A 16,182-nucleotide genomic window follows, 5' to 3' on the forward strand; every position below is an offset into this window, starting at 1 on the left:
CGAAATCCGCCGGTGACAATCGCCACCCCTGGGCTAGTGTGTTTCTATTATGCCTCGTCTTACACGTCGCGACCGTCACGCCACCACCGACAGGATATTCTTCTCTATTTCACATCATCCACCGCGCCCCGCCCACGTTCCCGCGCGGAAATTGCGCCCCTTTTTATCCAGCCTACGTTGGGCTCCGAACATCGGCAGCGGAAAAAAAAAAAAAAGAAAAAAGGAAAAAAAAACCTCCCTGGAAAATACTGCCACACCACCCTGCGGGCCTACCTTTTTCCGTCGATTCCGCGCACACGTGCACGTGTGTGCGGACACGTACGTGTGGGGCGCATTGTTGACAAAAAAGGAACGACGTATTCGGGATGGAAGGGACGGACAGCGGTGGCGATGGTGGCGGGGGGGGGGGGGGGGAGAGAGGGGGGGGGGGCTGGAAAAAATTCGTCGAAAATCGCGGACGGCACCAGGGGCCGTGATTCACGATTTTTTTTGTCCACGAGGGAGAGACCTCGGCAGCGGTGTACTTTGAAAAAATCTCCCGGTGACTCGTCTGGTGAGCTTCTGGGGAGAGGGTGCGGGGGCGTGGGGACGGCACGGGGGCGTCGAGGGAGGGGGGGATTGTCGAATGGTTAACCCTCTATAGCGCGCGTTTTCGAGCAACCACGTAGAAAGCGACGAAGAGACGGACTTTCAGAATGGAGTTCGAAGGAGACGTGAATCTCGCCGCTAGATGGCGCCGCGATCGGGTATCGAGTGTCGTCTGCTCGTGGATCCTAACCTAGAAGGAGAATCGCTCGCGACGATCCACGAGGGGTGAAAGAGAGCAGTTTGATGAATGTGATTGGACACAATGGACGATGTTCAGTTTCGAGTTTATGGAGTATGTTTCGATGAGTACTACTACCCTGCTGCATGGTCTGTATGGTCGTTATTCCCTCGGCCACTTTGCGCGAAATTCTGGCCGAGTTATGGGGCGACTAAGTGGGCCATAGTCTGTTAACGACCATCTACCAGCTCCATTAACCGCTAATCCGAGCAGAAGCTACCCTTCTCGAGGAACCTCTTCGAATCGTTTCCAAAATCTACCCCCACCCCCTTTTCTGAAAAGCCTTACGATTTTTTCTTACGTCTTTTGAGAAAATTTGCGTTTTAGATGATCAACGAGGGATTGTGAAATGGTTGGTGGACGAAACGATTGCGTGGTCGAATGCGACATAACCTAAAATTTATTTGGAAAATTGAATAGGGGAAATTTGTTGAGTAGAAAATTTGAGAAAGTGGTTTTGATTGAGCTTCAAATCGGAATGAAATAATTTGCAATGCTTAGGATCACGATGGATCGTCTTTAAGCGTTTTGTATCACAACGCATCGATTTGTAGTACTTAGAATCACAATGCATCAATTTTCAGTGCTTCGAAACACAATGCATTAATTTTCAACGCTTCGAACCACATGTGCTAATTTTTGGTGCTTCGAATCACAATTGATTGTTTTTCAACGCTTCGAATCACAACATGTCGCTTTTCAGTGCTCCGAATTACAACGCGTTAATTTTCTGCGTTTCGAATAACAACATATTGTGTTTACAGCGCTACGAATCACAACGCTTCGTTTTCCATCACATTGAATACCAATACACGGATTTACATCGTTTCGAATGACAACGCGTCGTACTCGCAGCGCTCTGGATCACAACGCGTTGATTTCCAACACTCTGAATTACAACGCGTCGATTTTCAGCACTCTGGATCACAACGCGTCGATTTTCAGCGCTCTGGATCACAAAGCGTTGATTTCCAACACTCTGAATCACAACGCGTTGATTTTCAACATACTGCATCACAACCATTGTTCACAACCATTTCCATTACACCGAACCACAACGCATCGATTTCTAATGCTCCAAATCAGAACGCGTCGATTTCTAGTGCTGTGGATCACAACGTGTCGATTTCTAGTGCTCCGGATCACAACGCGTCGTTTCTCTGCGCTTAGAACAACAACGCCTCGCATTCACAGCGCTTCGAATCACAACATGTCGATTTTCAGCGCTTCGAATCACAACGTGTGCTTTATCTATCACAACCCTAACCTAAAGCTCACCAAGAGAGAGAGAGAGAGAGAGAGAGAGAGAGAGAGAGAGAGAGAGAGAGAGAGAAAGTATTATTTAAACATCGAACTGTTTTCAAATTTCAATGGAGAAAAATTTGGAAAAAGAGAGAGAGAGAGAGAGAGAAAGTATTATTTAAACATCGAACTGTTTTCAAATTTCAATGGAGAAAAATTTGTAAAAAGAGAGAGTTCGATCGAGTCGGTAAAAGATCGACGGGGAAGCCACGGGAGGATTCAGTCACCCCGCGAGCGAGAGGAGGACAGAGGGGGGAGAGGGAGGGAACGATGCAAGAGGGAGAGGCTGCGAGGCTCTCTCAGCAGCCTCTGAGGCCGTGAGCATTGTTCCCCGTCTATTAATACACCGGGTTGCATACTAATCTCCTGCCACGGTGACGCGAAGCGGAGCACGGGGCAGGGAGGAGGGCGGCAAAAGGAGAAGGAGGATGGAGGAGGCGGAGGTGGTGGGGAGGAGTGCAGATGCATACGTCGAGGCTCGCGCCGCTTCTCGATACGCGCTCCCCTGCCCTATTATTCCATTTAGTGGCGATGCACGCGTGCCACGATGCTCGTTTCGCCAGAGATCGGCTTAAAATCTGATTCGTCGCAGTGACGAGGAATCGTCCGTCCGACGAAACAAAGGGTGAAACAATAATGCTAAAAGAGACTGTGCATTCGGTACGGGGACCTACCACCGAGCCTCGTTTCGAGATCGAATTAATTAGTTTTTATGGAATTTTTTCAGATCTTAGTGGAGATCGTTTCTCGTGGAGTTAAAGAAAAAATTTTACGTACAGAACAAAGAGCTACACCGAACCTCGTTTCAAGATCGAATCGATTCATTTTTATGGAATTTTTATTTCGAACGAGAAATCTTAATGGAGATTGTTTCTTGTAGAATTTAAGAAACATTGTACATTTAGAACAAAGAGCTCCACCGAACCTCGTTTCAAGACCGAATCGATTCATTTTTATGGAATTTTATTTCGAACGAGAAATCTTAGTGTAGTTCGTTTCTTGTAGAGTTTGAGAAACATTGTACATTTAGAACAAAGAGCTCCACCAAACCTCGTTTCAAGACCGAATCGATTCAATTTTTATGGAATTTTATTTCGAACGAAATATCTTAGTGTGGATCGTTTCTTGTGGAGTTTGAGGAAAAATTGTACATTCAGAACAAAGAGCTACACCGAACCTCGTTTCAAGACCGAATCGATTCATTTTTATGAAATTGTTATTTCGAGCGAGAAATCTTAGTGTGGATTTTCTGTTGTAGGATTTAGAAAAAGAAACCGTAAATTCGGAACAGAAATCTCCACTGAACCTCGTTTCAAGAACGAGGTAATTAATTTGCATGAAATTCGTCTCGAGTGAACGAACTATATACCTCTTCTCTAAAGCACAACCATAGGGAAGCAAATAGTCGAGGTAGAAGAAATCGTAAATTCGAAACAAAATCCTCTACTGAGCCTCGTTTCAAGATTAATTTAACTTATAGGAAACATTCTATGAAAATAAACTTTAATACACGTACTTTAATTTCTGGAAAAATTTCTATTCAAATAAATCTTAACGTATATACTTTTTCTCCATAGCGCAATTATGGAAGGATTTTGGTAGGAAAAATCGTATACTCGGAACAAAGACCCTTATTAAAGATCGATTCAAGATCGATTCAATATCTCTGAAAATTCCTCTGAAAACGAATCTTAACACACATACTCTTTCCCTATAGCATAACTATAGAAAGACTTTGATAGAAGGAATCATACATTTGGAACATAAACCACCACCAAGCCTCGCTTCAAGACCGTTTCAATATCCCTGAAAATTCCTCCCAAAACGAATCTTAACTCATACTTTTTCTCTAAAGTAAAACTTTAGTAGAACATTGATAGAAGAAATCGTACGTTCGATACAGAGATCTCCACCTACCCTCGTTTCAAGATCAATTAAACTTCCACAAAAATAAATCCCAATGTACTTTTTCCCCACACTCTGAGACGACTTTCCGCGAACCAAATGAAAAGTTTCAAAAAAAAAAAATGAATCTCACCCCGCCTATTGTACCCTGTATCTAGAAAGCGGGCGTTGGACAGTCCGGTAGGACTTTCAGCTATTTAACGCGGCGTTCGACGCCTTAATGGCGCACGGTCCCTCGCGTTCGACCGATCGAAAGTGTCGAGGCTCGAATTTCAATTTCGGTTTGGGGGAAGGCGTCTCGGGCTAAAGAATTACAGCAACGAACCAGTTCCGTGCACGAGTGCGCGCGCAAAGCGTGCCGATCGTTCGTCGGGTCCTTGATAGCGAAAGAGGAGTGAAGTGGTCTCAGGCACGTCGAAAGGATAACTGTCAAGTGGAAGCCCGCGATTCGCATTCCGCCTCTAAAAATACGCCGGCCGTTCGTTTACCGTGGAGCATTCCTGGCGATAAACCGCTATCGATACACCCCGAGCAACCCGACGTGTCTTCGATAACGAAATTCACCCAGCTTATGGAAAAACCGATCCACCGACTTCCATAGTAATGGAGCGGCGGTAGACGGTGGTGGACGAGCGAGTTGCTTTCATTTTTATTTCAATTTCTTTTTCGTTACTTCTTTCTTTCTATTTTTTTTCTTTTTAATTCATTTTTTTTTTTTTTTTTGATTCTTTTTTTTTTTTTTATTCTTTTTTTTCTGTCCTTTGCCCCGTCGCGAACGATCTAACCGTTTCGTTACAATATCCTTCGTTGGGGAATCTATAAATTGAAAGGATGCTTTCAAAAGGTTTTCCAGATATCGATTTATTGAGATTACCTTTCGAAAGCATCCGTGGCACGCGTTCGAACGAACGAACGTTCACACCGTTCATGCGTCGGATTAAAGAGAGACTGGAGACTTTCGATATCCTAGAAACTCGGTCGATCATTTTCGTCCATGCAGGTAGCAAACACGAGAGCTTGAAACGAGTGTGAATAATTAAAAAAAAAAACAAATTATAGATCGTCGTACCTTTTGAAAGCATCCAGAGCTCCTTGGAGCTGAAGACACCTGTCGCAAGGATCGTGTCATTGCAGACAACACCGTTATATAGTTCGTGGTAGCCTGTACCTGGGAACAGAACCCAGTTCGACGATGTTTTATTTCGTGTGTTTGCGTTGCGGGGGCATCTCGTCGTCGAGATAGCACACGCGGCCGGGTTCCTCGTTTATCGTGATACGATTCGTCGCGCGAGAGATTCACGAGTGACGGAACTTCGCTCGGTTTCGCGTACATTTACTCGTTACTACGAACGGGAGGTTTTCATCGGGGGAGGGGGGAGGAAGACTCGAGATAATTTACCTTTTCGCCGCCTCTCCTCCTCCTTGCTCGCGTTGCAGATACCGTTTAGGACCTCTGTAACAATAAATGATGATACACAAATTAGACAGTCGAAGGATTGCTATTACGTACTGTTTAGGGAACACTTTTCTACAATCTGACCAATTCTTTTCCTTCAGTGACTTGTAAACGGGGTTAAGATACTTTGGTTTCCTCGATTATAAGTTCTCCTCTCCAAGTCACTTGGAAAGTCCTTTCCTTTCGTCGAATTATTTTCTTTGTTATTACACTGTCGAATAAATCGAAGAATTATTTTCTTTGTTAATAGTCTTTCTGTCGAATAAGTTTCTTTGCTATTAACGTAACTGAATGAAAGCTTTACTGGATAAATTTGCAACGAGAATTCCCATTTTACGAAAGTTCCTCTTTTGTTATTTTCCAGAGGAATTCTTTCCAAGAAAGTATTACCCCACCCCTGAACCGTCACTTTTCATTATTTCTCTCTTGAGAAGCTTCTAAACGGGGTTTCCACGCTCTCTTAAATTTTTCTAGTCCGTGACCCTCTACCTGACAATTTACGAACAAAAGTTTCTGACAACCATCAACTCGTCTCGGACTGATACTTTTTATTATTATATTATAAAAGACGTAGATTTCTTGTTAGAAATTTTTCAACCGGTTCGAGGAGAAAACTTATTCCTTCGTTACTCTGGAAACTTTTGTTGAGATCCCTCCTAGAAGATAACTATAATTTAAGATGCTCTTTCTGGCACCTTACTAACAAATTTCTAAAATTACCAGAGCCAAAACTTTACTAACTCTTCTATATTGTACTTCTCTATTGTACTTTTGAAAATATGTGTACTTTCCCTCGGTTCAAGATACTTTCTCTATTATTTTACGATACAAATTTTTTAACTTGCTCGAAGGTTTCTTTTTCGGAATTTTCCTACGGAAACTCGACTGTAGAAAATACATGTACTTTCCCTCGATTGAAGCTTCTCTTTCTACCATTTTGCGTACAAATTTTTAAAATTTGTCAAATCTTCCTCTATACAAGTTTTGCTGCCACAATTCTATCGTAGACAATACTTTCCCTCGGTTGAAATTTTTCTTTCACACATTTTACCATACAAATTCCTAAATTTACTTGAAACTTACTTTTTCCAAATTTTCTTGTCAAAATTCAACCGCAAACATACCTATACTTTCCCTCAGTTAAAGCTTTCCTTTCTATTATTTAACCTACAAATTTCTAAATTTACCCAAAGTTTTCTTCTTCCGAATTTTCTCGTCAAAACTCAACCACAAAAAATACCTATACTTTCCCTCGGTTGAAGCTTCCCTTTCTCTTACTTTACCCTAGAAATTTCTAAATTTATCCGAAGCTTCCATTTCCGAATTTTTGTCGTCGAAACTCAACCACAAAAATACCTATACTTTCCCTCAGTTGAAGCTTTCCTTTCTATTATTTAACCCACAAATTTCTAAATTTACCCAAAGCTTCCATTTCCGAATTTTTGTCGTCGAAACTCAACCACAAAAATACCTATACTTTCCCTCAGTTGAAGCTTTCCTTTCTATTATTTAACCCACAAATTTCTAAATTTACCCAAAGTTTTCTTCTTTCGAATTTTCTCGTCAAAACTCAACCACAAAAAATACCTATACTTTCCCTCAGTTGAAGCTCTCCTTTCTATCATTTTACCTTACAAATTTCTAAATTTACCGAAGCTTTCATTTCCGAATTTTCTCGTCGAAACTCAACCATAAAAAATGCCTATACCTTCCCTCGATTGAAGCTTCCCTTTCTCTCACTTTACCCTAGAAATTTCTAAATTTATCCGAAGCTTCCATTCCCGAATTTTCTCGTCGAAACTCAACCACAAAAATACCTATACTTTCCCTCGGTTGTAGCTTCCCTTTCTCTCACCTTACCCAACAAATTTCCAAAATTCCCCAAAGTGTCTTTTCCCGTCTTTTCCCACCGATTGGTCTGCTCCTCGAGTTTCTGCAACCCGTTTTGCTGTTCCGTCGCGCGAAATTCTCTCGACGAACGAAGAGAAGGCCGAAATTCTGGGATTCCCCGGACCAAACGGGAGCCGGGTCGGATTTGGGAACCGGCATCCTCGTCGCATCCCATCTCACCTTCGCTGTCACACGGTGTTTTATATCGCGGGACCTTACGCAAATCTCATTACGCAACATACCACCGAAATACACGAGAGCCCGGAACGTGTGTTCGAGTTCCTCGAGGGATGGCCACGGGGCAGAGGGGCACGGAGATCGATTTATTCGACGCGGATGGAAATTCGGAAAAACGTTTCACAATCGTCCGCATCGTCGTCGTAGTCGCTGTTCCCCGTGATTCTGTTTGTTAAACAACAGCCGGGAATCTCGCCGCAAAAACGAACGGCAACTATAAATAGATATTAACAAACACACGTTCACCACCGAGTTATTTTTAATTGCGACTGAAACTTATATCGTCGTTTATACTCGTGGCCGTTGAAACGATAAGCGATCCACCAGCGGAATCGTTTTCAACGAGTCTGTTTCCCTTCAAGTCGCTAGCGCGCTGAGCTGGAAAGTGTACTCCTGGAAGAAATCGCGGGGCCGTACTGGGTCAGACGGCGCCAGACTTGGGTCTGACCAAAATGGCGCGCAGTGGCCACATTCCCCTTAGACTTTTCGTTGCTGCGTATACTCGAGCGTGGATAATATTATTATTCTACATACACTTCTGATTCTCGTGAATAATTATTTCTGTAAAATTTGTCCCTTTTGTATTTAATTGTTACATATATTCACGAGTGTAGGTATTCAGTGACGTGGATGATAATATTATTCTAGATGGTCGAATTAAAGAAAACTTTGAGTAATAATTCTTTTTTGGAAGATTTTTTACTTGTGTATTTAATTATTATATATGTATATTATTTACGAGCATAATTATTCCCCTTAACTATTTATCGATGTGGATAATAATATTGTACTAGATTTCTCGAGTTAAAGCAAACACTATAAGCTTCTATATTTTTTAGTTAATTTTAATTAACGATTTTCTAAAAGAGTTGTTACTTTTGTATGTAATTTTTAAATACAGGGAAATTAATTTAGCATAGAGAGTTTTCCCAACATTGATTAATTCAGCGGCTTTCTTTGATCTTTTAATGGAAAATTTTCTATGCTCTGGGAGTATTTATTCAATTGCAAAACAAAACGACTTTCGATGCAACTGTGAATATTAATTACTTGTGCGTCAAACGCAGCATGAGTCATTTTCGCAACGAATTGAAATTGAACTTTTCGAGTTCCATTCCCATAGGGCTTGCAAAAGTAATCTAATAACAATCGCTGATTATTTTTTAAATTATTTTCGGTACTTTATGGACAAAGAAACTATTTCTATTTAAAATTCAAAGTTACTGTATTTTAATTCTCTTTTCGATAAGATCCTGTTGGATATAAACAGAAATCATTAATATATATATTAATATTAATAATTCATTGTAAAAACAATTTAATCGAGTTGAAATTATAATCGACATTCAAGTTTTCATTTGGATTTAAATTGTAATATCTAATACATAATTGTCGAATACTTTATCCAATATTCTAGTATCTTGTTTATAATAATATTAACAATGTACGTAATGGTTCAAATGTAGCATTTGGAAAAGCACAGGCGATTGTAAAATCTGTAAATAGAATTTATACTGTTTGACTAGTTTTATCAAAATATTTATATCGCTATTTTATTCTCCTGTTAATGACTTTTGCAATATATTTGACTTTTGTCACAAATCGGGATCCATTCACTTAATTATAACGATTAATTTATCAAAACCGTTATCCGTAGAAGAAACGAAAAAATATAACAATTATTTTACGCGTTCGTTACTTTTTGTTTTAAAAGTAGGACGTAGTATAATTACGAACATATTTCTTCCAATACGTTCATCGTTATCCATTATCTCGATTTTTAACTCTGTATGGTTTTGAATGAATATTTTTGGCAATGTCTCGTTACGTACGATAAAACTATCGATTTTTTTTTCTCCACAAAATGGCTAAATTTTTGCACTTCGTGCGCTCGTTTGCAATTTTTCGTTACAAGCACCGCTTTATCTGCAATTTTATAACTCTCCCATCATATTTTCCGTAAATAATTGTAATGTTATAATTCCTTGGGACCTATAAAATGATGTCGTATGCCAATCGCAAATATTAATCGCCGAGTTGTGCGATAAACGCAACGAGGGACATTTTTTAACCAAAAACAAGCTTTTCGAGTGCTTGCAAAATTACTTTGTTAGACAGTATTGGCTATTTATTCTATAAAATGTTTATCTCGCGAAGAAAATCATTTTTTGACTAAGATCGAGCTTTTCGAGATTTGTCGATCAAGTGCTAGCAAAATTGTTTTATAATTCAGCATTGACTGCTTATTACTTTGTATCCAGTATTTATAATCTAGTAGGTATTACTTTATAATCCAGTATTGAATACTTAGTACTTTATAATCCAGTATTGACTACCGATTACTTTATAATCCAGTATCGATTACTATTACTTTATAATCTAGTCTTGACTACTCATTAATTTATAATCCAGTACTGTTGCACTACATCCAGTAATTATAATTCAGTATTTATTACTTATAATCCAGTATTGACTACTTATTACTTTGCAATCCAGTATTGACTACCGATTACTTTATAATCCAGTACTGACTACTTATTACTTTGTAATCCAGCATTGAGTACCGATTACTTTATAATCCAACATTAACTACTGATTACTTTACAACCCAGTACTATTACACTACATCTAGTACTTATAATCCAATATTTATTACTTATAATCCAGTATCGATTACTTATTACTTTACAATCTAGTATCGATTACTTATTACTTTATAATCCAGTCTTGACTACTCATTAATTTATAATCCAGTACTGTTACACTACATCCAGTAATTATAATTCAGTATTTATTACTTATAATCCAGTATTGACTACTTATTACTTTGCAATCCAGTATTGACTACCGATTACTTTATAATCCAACATTGACTACTGATTACTTTACAACCCAGTACTATTACACTACATCTAGTACTTATAATCCAGTATCGACTACTGATTACTTTATAATCCAGTATTGACTACTTATTACTTGATTACTTGACTTTTCGAATTCCGTTGTTCAACTGTTTCCAAAATTATTTTGTAATTCAGTATCGATGACTACTTTTTTTTTTCAAATTCCTGTGTTTCACAACGATAGAAAACTTTTCGAATTTTTGCAGCGCAGTCGCGCGAACAAAGATCGAGGCGACGAAATTGTTTTCCCTGAAAAAGTAATTGCGACATCGTCGACGTCGCCGAGCATCGAAGTCCTCTGCAAAATTAGTCTGCCGGTGGTCGACAGGTGCGTGCGCGACGTAGAAATTTTCAGAGCCCGATAGATACACACGGTCTTGGAACAATAATAGAGACGGGAGATTCGTCGACGACGCTATGTGATCCATGGGCGCACGCGAATTTGCGACGCCACGGGAAGATTCCGTCAAGGACAGCGCTCTATGCGCCACGACGCGGATTTTACGACCATTTTGTAAACGCTTTTCGTTTACCAGTATCCCGTTGTAACCCAAATATATATCATATACTTCGGTTACCACGACAAACATAATTTCGAATTTAAAACGAGCTCGAGGACGAGTCTCACATAAATCGTGGTAGATGTTGGTCGAGAATTGTTGAAAAACAATCGTTAAATCTTTCGTTACCACGGAAAACAATATTTGGAATTTATAATTGTTGAAGAATAATCGTCAAACTTTTCCACTATTGAGACAAACATAATTTCGATTTTGAAACGAGCTCGAGGACAATTTTGACATAAATCGTGGTAGATGTTGGTCGAGAATTATTGAAAAATAATTATTAAATCTTCGGTTATCTCGAAAAATAATTTCTTGAATTTATAATTGTTGAAGAATAATCGTCAAACTTTTCCAGTATTGAGACAAACATAATTTCGATTTTGAAACGAGCTCGAGGACAAATTTGACATAAATCGTGGTAGATGTTGGTCGAGAATTGTTGAAGAATAATTATTAAATTTTCGGTTATCTCGAAAAATAGTTTCTTGAATTTATAATTGTTGAAGAATAATTGTCAAACTTTTCCACTATTGAGACAAACATAATTTCGATTTTGAAACGAGCTCGAGGACAAATTTGACATAAATCGTGGTAGATGTTGGTCGAGAATTGTTGAAGAATAATTATTAAATTTTCGGTTATCTCGAAAAATAGTTTCTTGAATTTATAATTGTTGAAGAATAATTGTCAAACTTTTCCACTATTGAGACAAACATAATTTCGATTTTAAAACGAGCTCGAGGACAATTTTGACATAAATCGTGGTAGATGTTGGTCGAGAATTGTTGAAAAATAATCGTTAAATTTTCGGTTACCACGGTGAACAAAATTTCGATTTTACAATTGTTGAAAACTAATCGTCGACCTCTTCGACTGTCACGACAAACATGATTTTGATTTTAAAACCAGCTCGAGGACATATTTGACATAAATCGTGATAAATGTTAACAATTGTTGAAAACTAATCGTTAAATTCTTCGTCTACTGTGAAAAACGTATCTCTAATTTTACAACGAGAACAAATTTAACGCAGATCCTGATAAATTTCAATAAACAATAATTGTCGAAAAATAATCGTTAAACTTTTTGGTTACCACGATAAACGAAACGTTATTTTCGAAACGACTTTGAGAATAAATTTAACACGAACAAATTTCACACGTGGATTGTGATTAACATCGATAATTGTTGAAAAATAATCGTCAAACTCTTCGACTACTATCACAAACACGATTTTGTATTTAAAACGAACTCGATAAAAAATTATAATCAAATATCACAGATCGTGATAAACATCTATGATTATTAAGAAACAATCGTTAACAATTTCTAATCAATTTTAACTAGCTCACTTGCTTATTTACCACCGTTTACGAACCTGACAATTAAATCTCAACGAATGTTGGAAACACTTAGTGTAAATTGGCATCCCCGAGGGAATTGTTCGCATTGTAATCAAACGAAACGTTAATAATAACACCAACGATTTGGCTGCTTTCAACCCTGATATCCGTGGCTGAGACAAAGGAAAGCTTCGCAACCTCGAATAGGAATAATCGAACGCCTTCGTGTGTTTATTTCCCGGGGATAAAAATTTATTGTTTACTCGATTGAATTATTAAATAAGAACATTCCGTATCGAAAAGTGACATAAACTATTTCATAAAGCATTTATGCTTTTCTTTATAATTTAAATTTCTTTATAATTTAATCGAATGCAAAATTCATTCTCGAGCAATAAACATTTAAAGCAGTAGTCATTAATTTATGTCACGCAAAAATATAACGTAAATCATTTCATAAAGTAATTAAAAATTTTTCACTATTTAATCGAATGTAAAATAACTTTTATTCTCCAACAATAAATATTTAAACCAGTAGTTATTAATTTATATCATACAAAAATGTGACACATAATCTCGTAAAACAATCAAAAATTTTTTCAGTTTAATCGAATGTAAAATAAATTTTATTCTCGAACAATAAACATTTAAACCGGTAGTTATTAATTTATATCGCACAAAAATGTGACACATAATCTCTTAAAACAATCAAAAATTTGTTCAATTCAATCGAATTGTAAAATAAATTTTATTCTCGAACAATAAACATTTAAACCGGTAACCGTCTATGGTAAGCGGTTAGATTCTTTTTTGCAACTAGAAGGATTAATTGTTCCTTTAAATTGTTCTAACAAATAAAATATTCATCCCAGACAGAGAGACGTTTCTCATTTTTGGACGTCGCTTGATTTTTTGAACGGACCTCGCCGAGGGGCAAATTGGAAGGGGGTGGAGGGGGGTGGAAGGATTAATCGCAGGTACGAGAATATTCGTTTCAGGTATTCGCGGCGGCACGAATGTAAAATCAAACATATAAGCGAGCGAGCACGGTGTCCGAAAGAGAGAGAGAGAGAAAGAGAGAGAGAGAGAGAGAGAGCTCGGGTACAAGATGTCCGTCGCCTATTTATTTATAGAGCGAGCACACATCGGCACGCATAGTCACATGCTCGCGTGCACGTTAGACAGAGAGAGTACGCGAGCGTGTCGCGACGCGTGAGCGCGAGCGCGCGAGCGAGTACCCGTAACTCGCGCGTCTTTCCCAAACACCGTGCACGCGAAAAATCCGATCGTGGCTCGAGGCAAGAGCTTCGAGGGATCGAGAGAGAAAGAGAGAGAGAGAGAGAGTTTCGGTGCACGGTACCCAGGATCGAGGCGACCGAGATCGTAGCAAATTTCTGTTTGGAACGGGACAAATTTTCAGACGGGTAGATATTTCAGGAACGTGGGCTTGAAAATTGAGGAAGGACCGGGGGAATTCCAAATTTGGAAAGAGCGTTTGTATCTCAAAATTAAAGATCGACTGTGGAATTCCAAATTTGGAAAGAATCTTTTCACTTCGAAATTAAAGGACTATGGGAATTCCAAATTTGATAACAATGTTCTCGTCCCAAAATTAAAAATCGTTTGTGGAATTCCAAATTTGGAAAGAATCTTTTCACTTCGAAATTAAGGGACTACGGGAATTCCAAATTTGATAACAATGTTCTCGGTTCAAAATTAAAAATCGACTAACGGAATTCCAAATTTAGAAAGAACCTTTTCACTTCGAAATTAAGGCATTATGGGAATTCCAAATTTGATAACAATGTTCTCGGCTCAAAATTAAAGATTGACTGTGGGAATTCCAAATTTGAAAAAAATGTCATTACTTCAAAATTAAGAAAATGACTGAAAGAATTCCAAAAGTAACAACATTCCCATTTCGAAATTAAAAAACGACTGAAGCAATTCCAAATTTGGAAAGAATATCCTCGTTTCGAAATCAAGTAACGACTACCGGAATTCCACATTTGGAATTTCAGGGATCATAGGTTGTTGCATAGACCGAACGATGCCTCGAGACATTGAAGGAGACACGACAAGATTTAATTTCGAGAAACACTGATCCAACCACTGTCATTCAGAATTTAGATCAGCGTCGCAAGCTGCAGCATATGTTGTACGATCCAAGCACGTTCATGGAGGCAGAGGCGATCTTAGTCACTATGGTACCCTGAACAATACAACATACTATGTGTAAAACAAATAGGTACACTAAAAAATGACCATGCTCACAGAACAATACCACAAGGTTGCATATCCCTCGGTACAACGCGAGTATAGAACTCGTCCTTTTATATTTATAATACAATAAGTGGACTGAGTAAAATAAACACTAGCATCGAGTCGTATTTGTTATTAAAACTCCAGTTATAAAAAAGTAGTATAACGTGAAGACGAAACGGGTCAAGGAAGACCCAAAGGAACGCACCACAATTGAGACAATCTCAAGGTCTTTGGCCAACAGATCTCCCATTCGATACCACAGGGTTACACACCCCCTAGAGCCGGTACTGCACGGAGTTTCGAGCGTGTTTATTGCAATTCAACGAAACTCCGTTCCTGATGGTCTGATCGTGCAACCCGACTGTTTATCCGCCTCGAACTATTCAAGAGGAGCGAGAGTCGACGTTGAAGCGGGCGAGCAGACGGCCGCTGCGTGTTCGCCCTAAGAGCTAAATATCGCCCGGCCGGTTGCGTAAGTATCATCGTCTCTTATGAAAGTGTTAGAGGAGAGGACAGGTGCGCCTCCGCGCGTGTCGTTCTCGGACATCGCATTTTCGCGATGCCACCAGCAGCTCCGTTTTAGCCGCGAGAAGTCAGCGGTAAAAGGGGGCCGCGTGACTCCCGTAATCCGGAATAGACTCCTCCACTCGTTTCTCCAGCGACCACTGAAATCAACGCCACGTGAGGGACTATTCTTCCACGTGGAATACTTCTTTTTTCGATTCGATGACACATTCGAAACTTCTGGAACAAAAATGTTCCGGGCGTGTTGCAACTCGTGCTTTGCGTTTCACTAGTGACCACTGGAATCAACACTATGTGGTCAGTTGCTCTTCCATGTAGAATACTTCTTTTTTTGGTTCAAAGCTTTTGGAACAAAATTGTCCCGTACGTGTTACAACTCGTGCTTCGCGTTTCACTAGTGACCACTGGAATCAACACTACGGGGTCAGTTGCTCTTCCATGTAGAATACTTCTTTTTTTGGTTCGAAGCTTTTGGAACAAAATTGTCACGAACGTATTGCAATTCGTGCTTTGCGTTTCACTAGTGACCACTGGAATCAACACTACGTAGTCAGTTGTTCTTCCATGTAGAATACTTCTTTTTTGGTTCGAAGCTTTTGGGGCAAAAATGTCCCGAACGTATTGCAACTCGTGTTTCACGTTTTACCAGTGATGACTGGAGTCAACACTACGTGGTCAGTTGCTCTTCCATGTAAAAATAGTTCTACATATTCGAAATATTTGAGGCAAAAATATCTCGAAAGTATTGCAACTCGTGTTTTTAACTTTGTAATGCAGTGAAATAACTATTGAGAGAAGCTCATAAGTATCCGGTCGTAGCTATTATTGTAGGTTTAATTATAGAAGAAGGATGTACTGTGACGATGTGATGGGTCGAAAATGACCCGAGGAATGTACTGGTAGTACTTGATATTTGTTTAATAAAAATATCTGAGAATAAAAGATGTAATCTATTATTATAAAT

General features: G+C 39.0%; 1 protein-coding gene across 9 annotated transcripts in view; it reads right to left on the bottom strand.

The window, feature by feature from the left end:
- Nfi (Nuclear factor I) overlaps window positions 1-16,182 on the bottom strand; it is a 168,532-nt gene that overhangs the window by 50,223 nt on the left and 102,127 nt on the right. For 7 of the 9 annotated variants that reach the window (XM_076311337.1, XM_076311334.1, XM_076311333.1 and 4 more), the window contains 2 exons: window positions 5,433-5,486; window positions 5,103-5,201 (listed from right to left, as the gene is read on the bottom strand). In XM_076311337.1, the coding sequence (XP_076167452.1) occupies window positions 5,103-5,201; window positions 5,433-5,486 (153 nt within the window). The remainder of the gene's footprint in view (window positions 1-5,102; window positions 5,202-5,432; window positions 5,487-16,182) is intronic. The other 2 variants (XM_076311336.1, XM_076311339.1) reach the window with 2 other exon arrangements.

Source organism: Ptiloglossa arizonensis, chromosome 5 (genome assembly GCF_051014685.1).
Source record: "Ptiloglossa arizonensis isolate GNS036 chromosome 5, iyPtiAriz1_principal, whole genome shotgun sequence".
Lineage (NCBI taxonomy): Eukaryota > Metazoa > Arthropoda > Insecta > Hymenoptera > Colletidae > Ptiloglossa > Ptiloglossa arizonensis.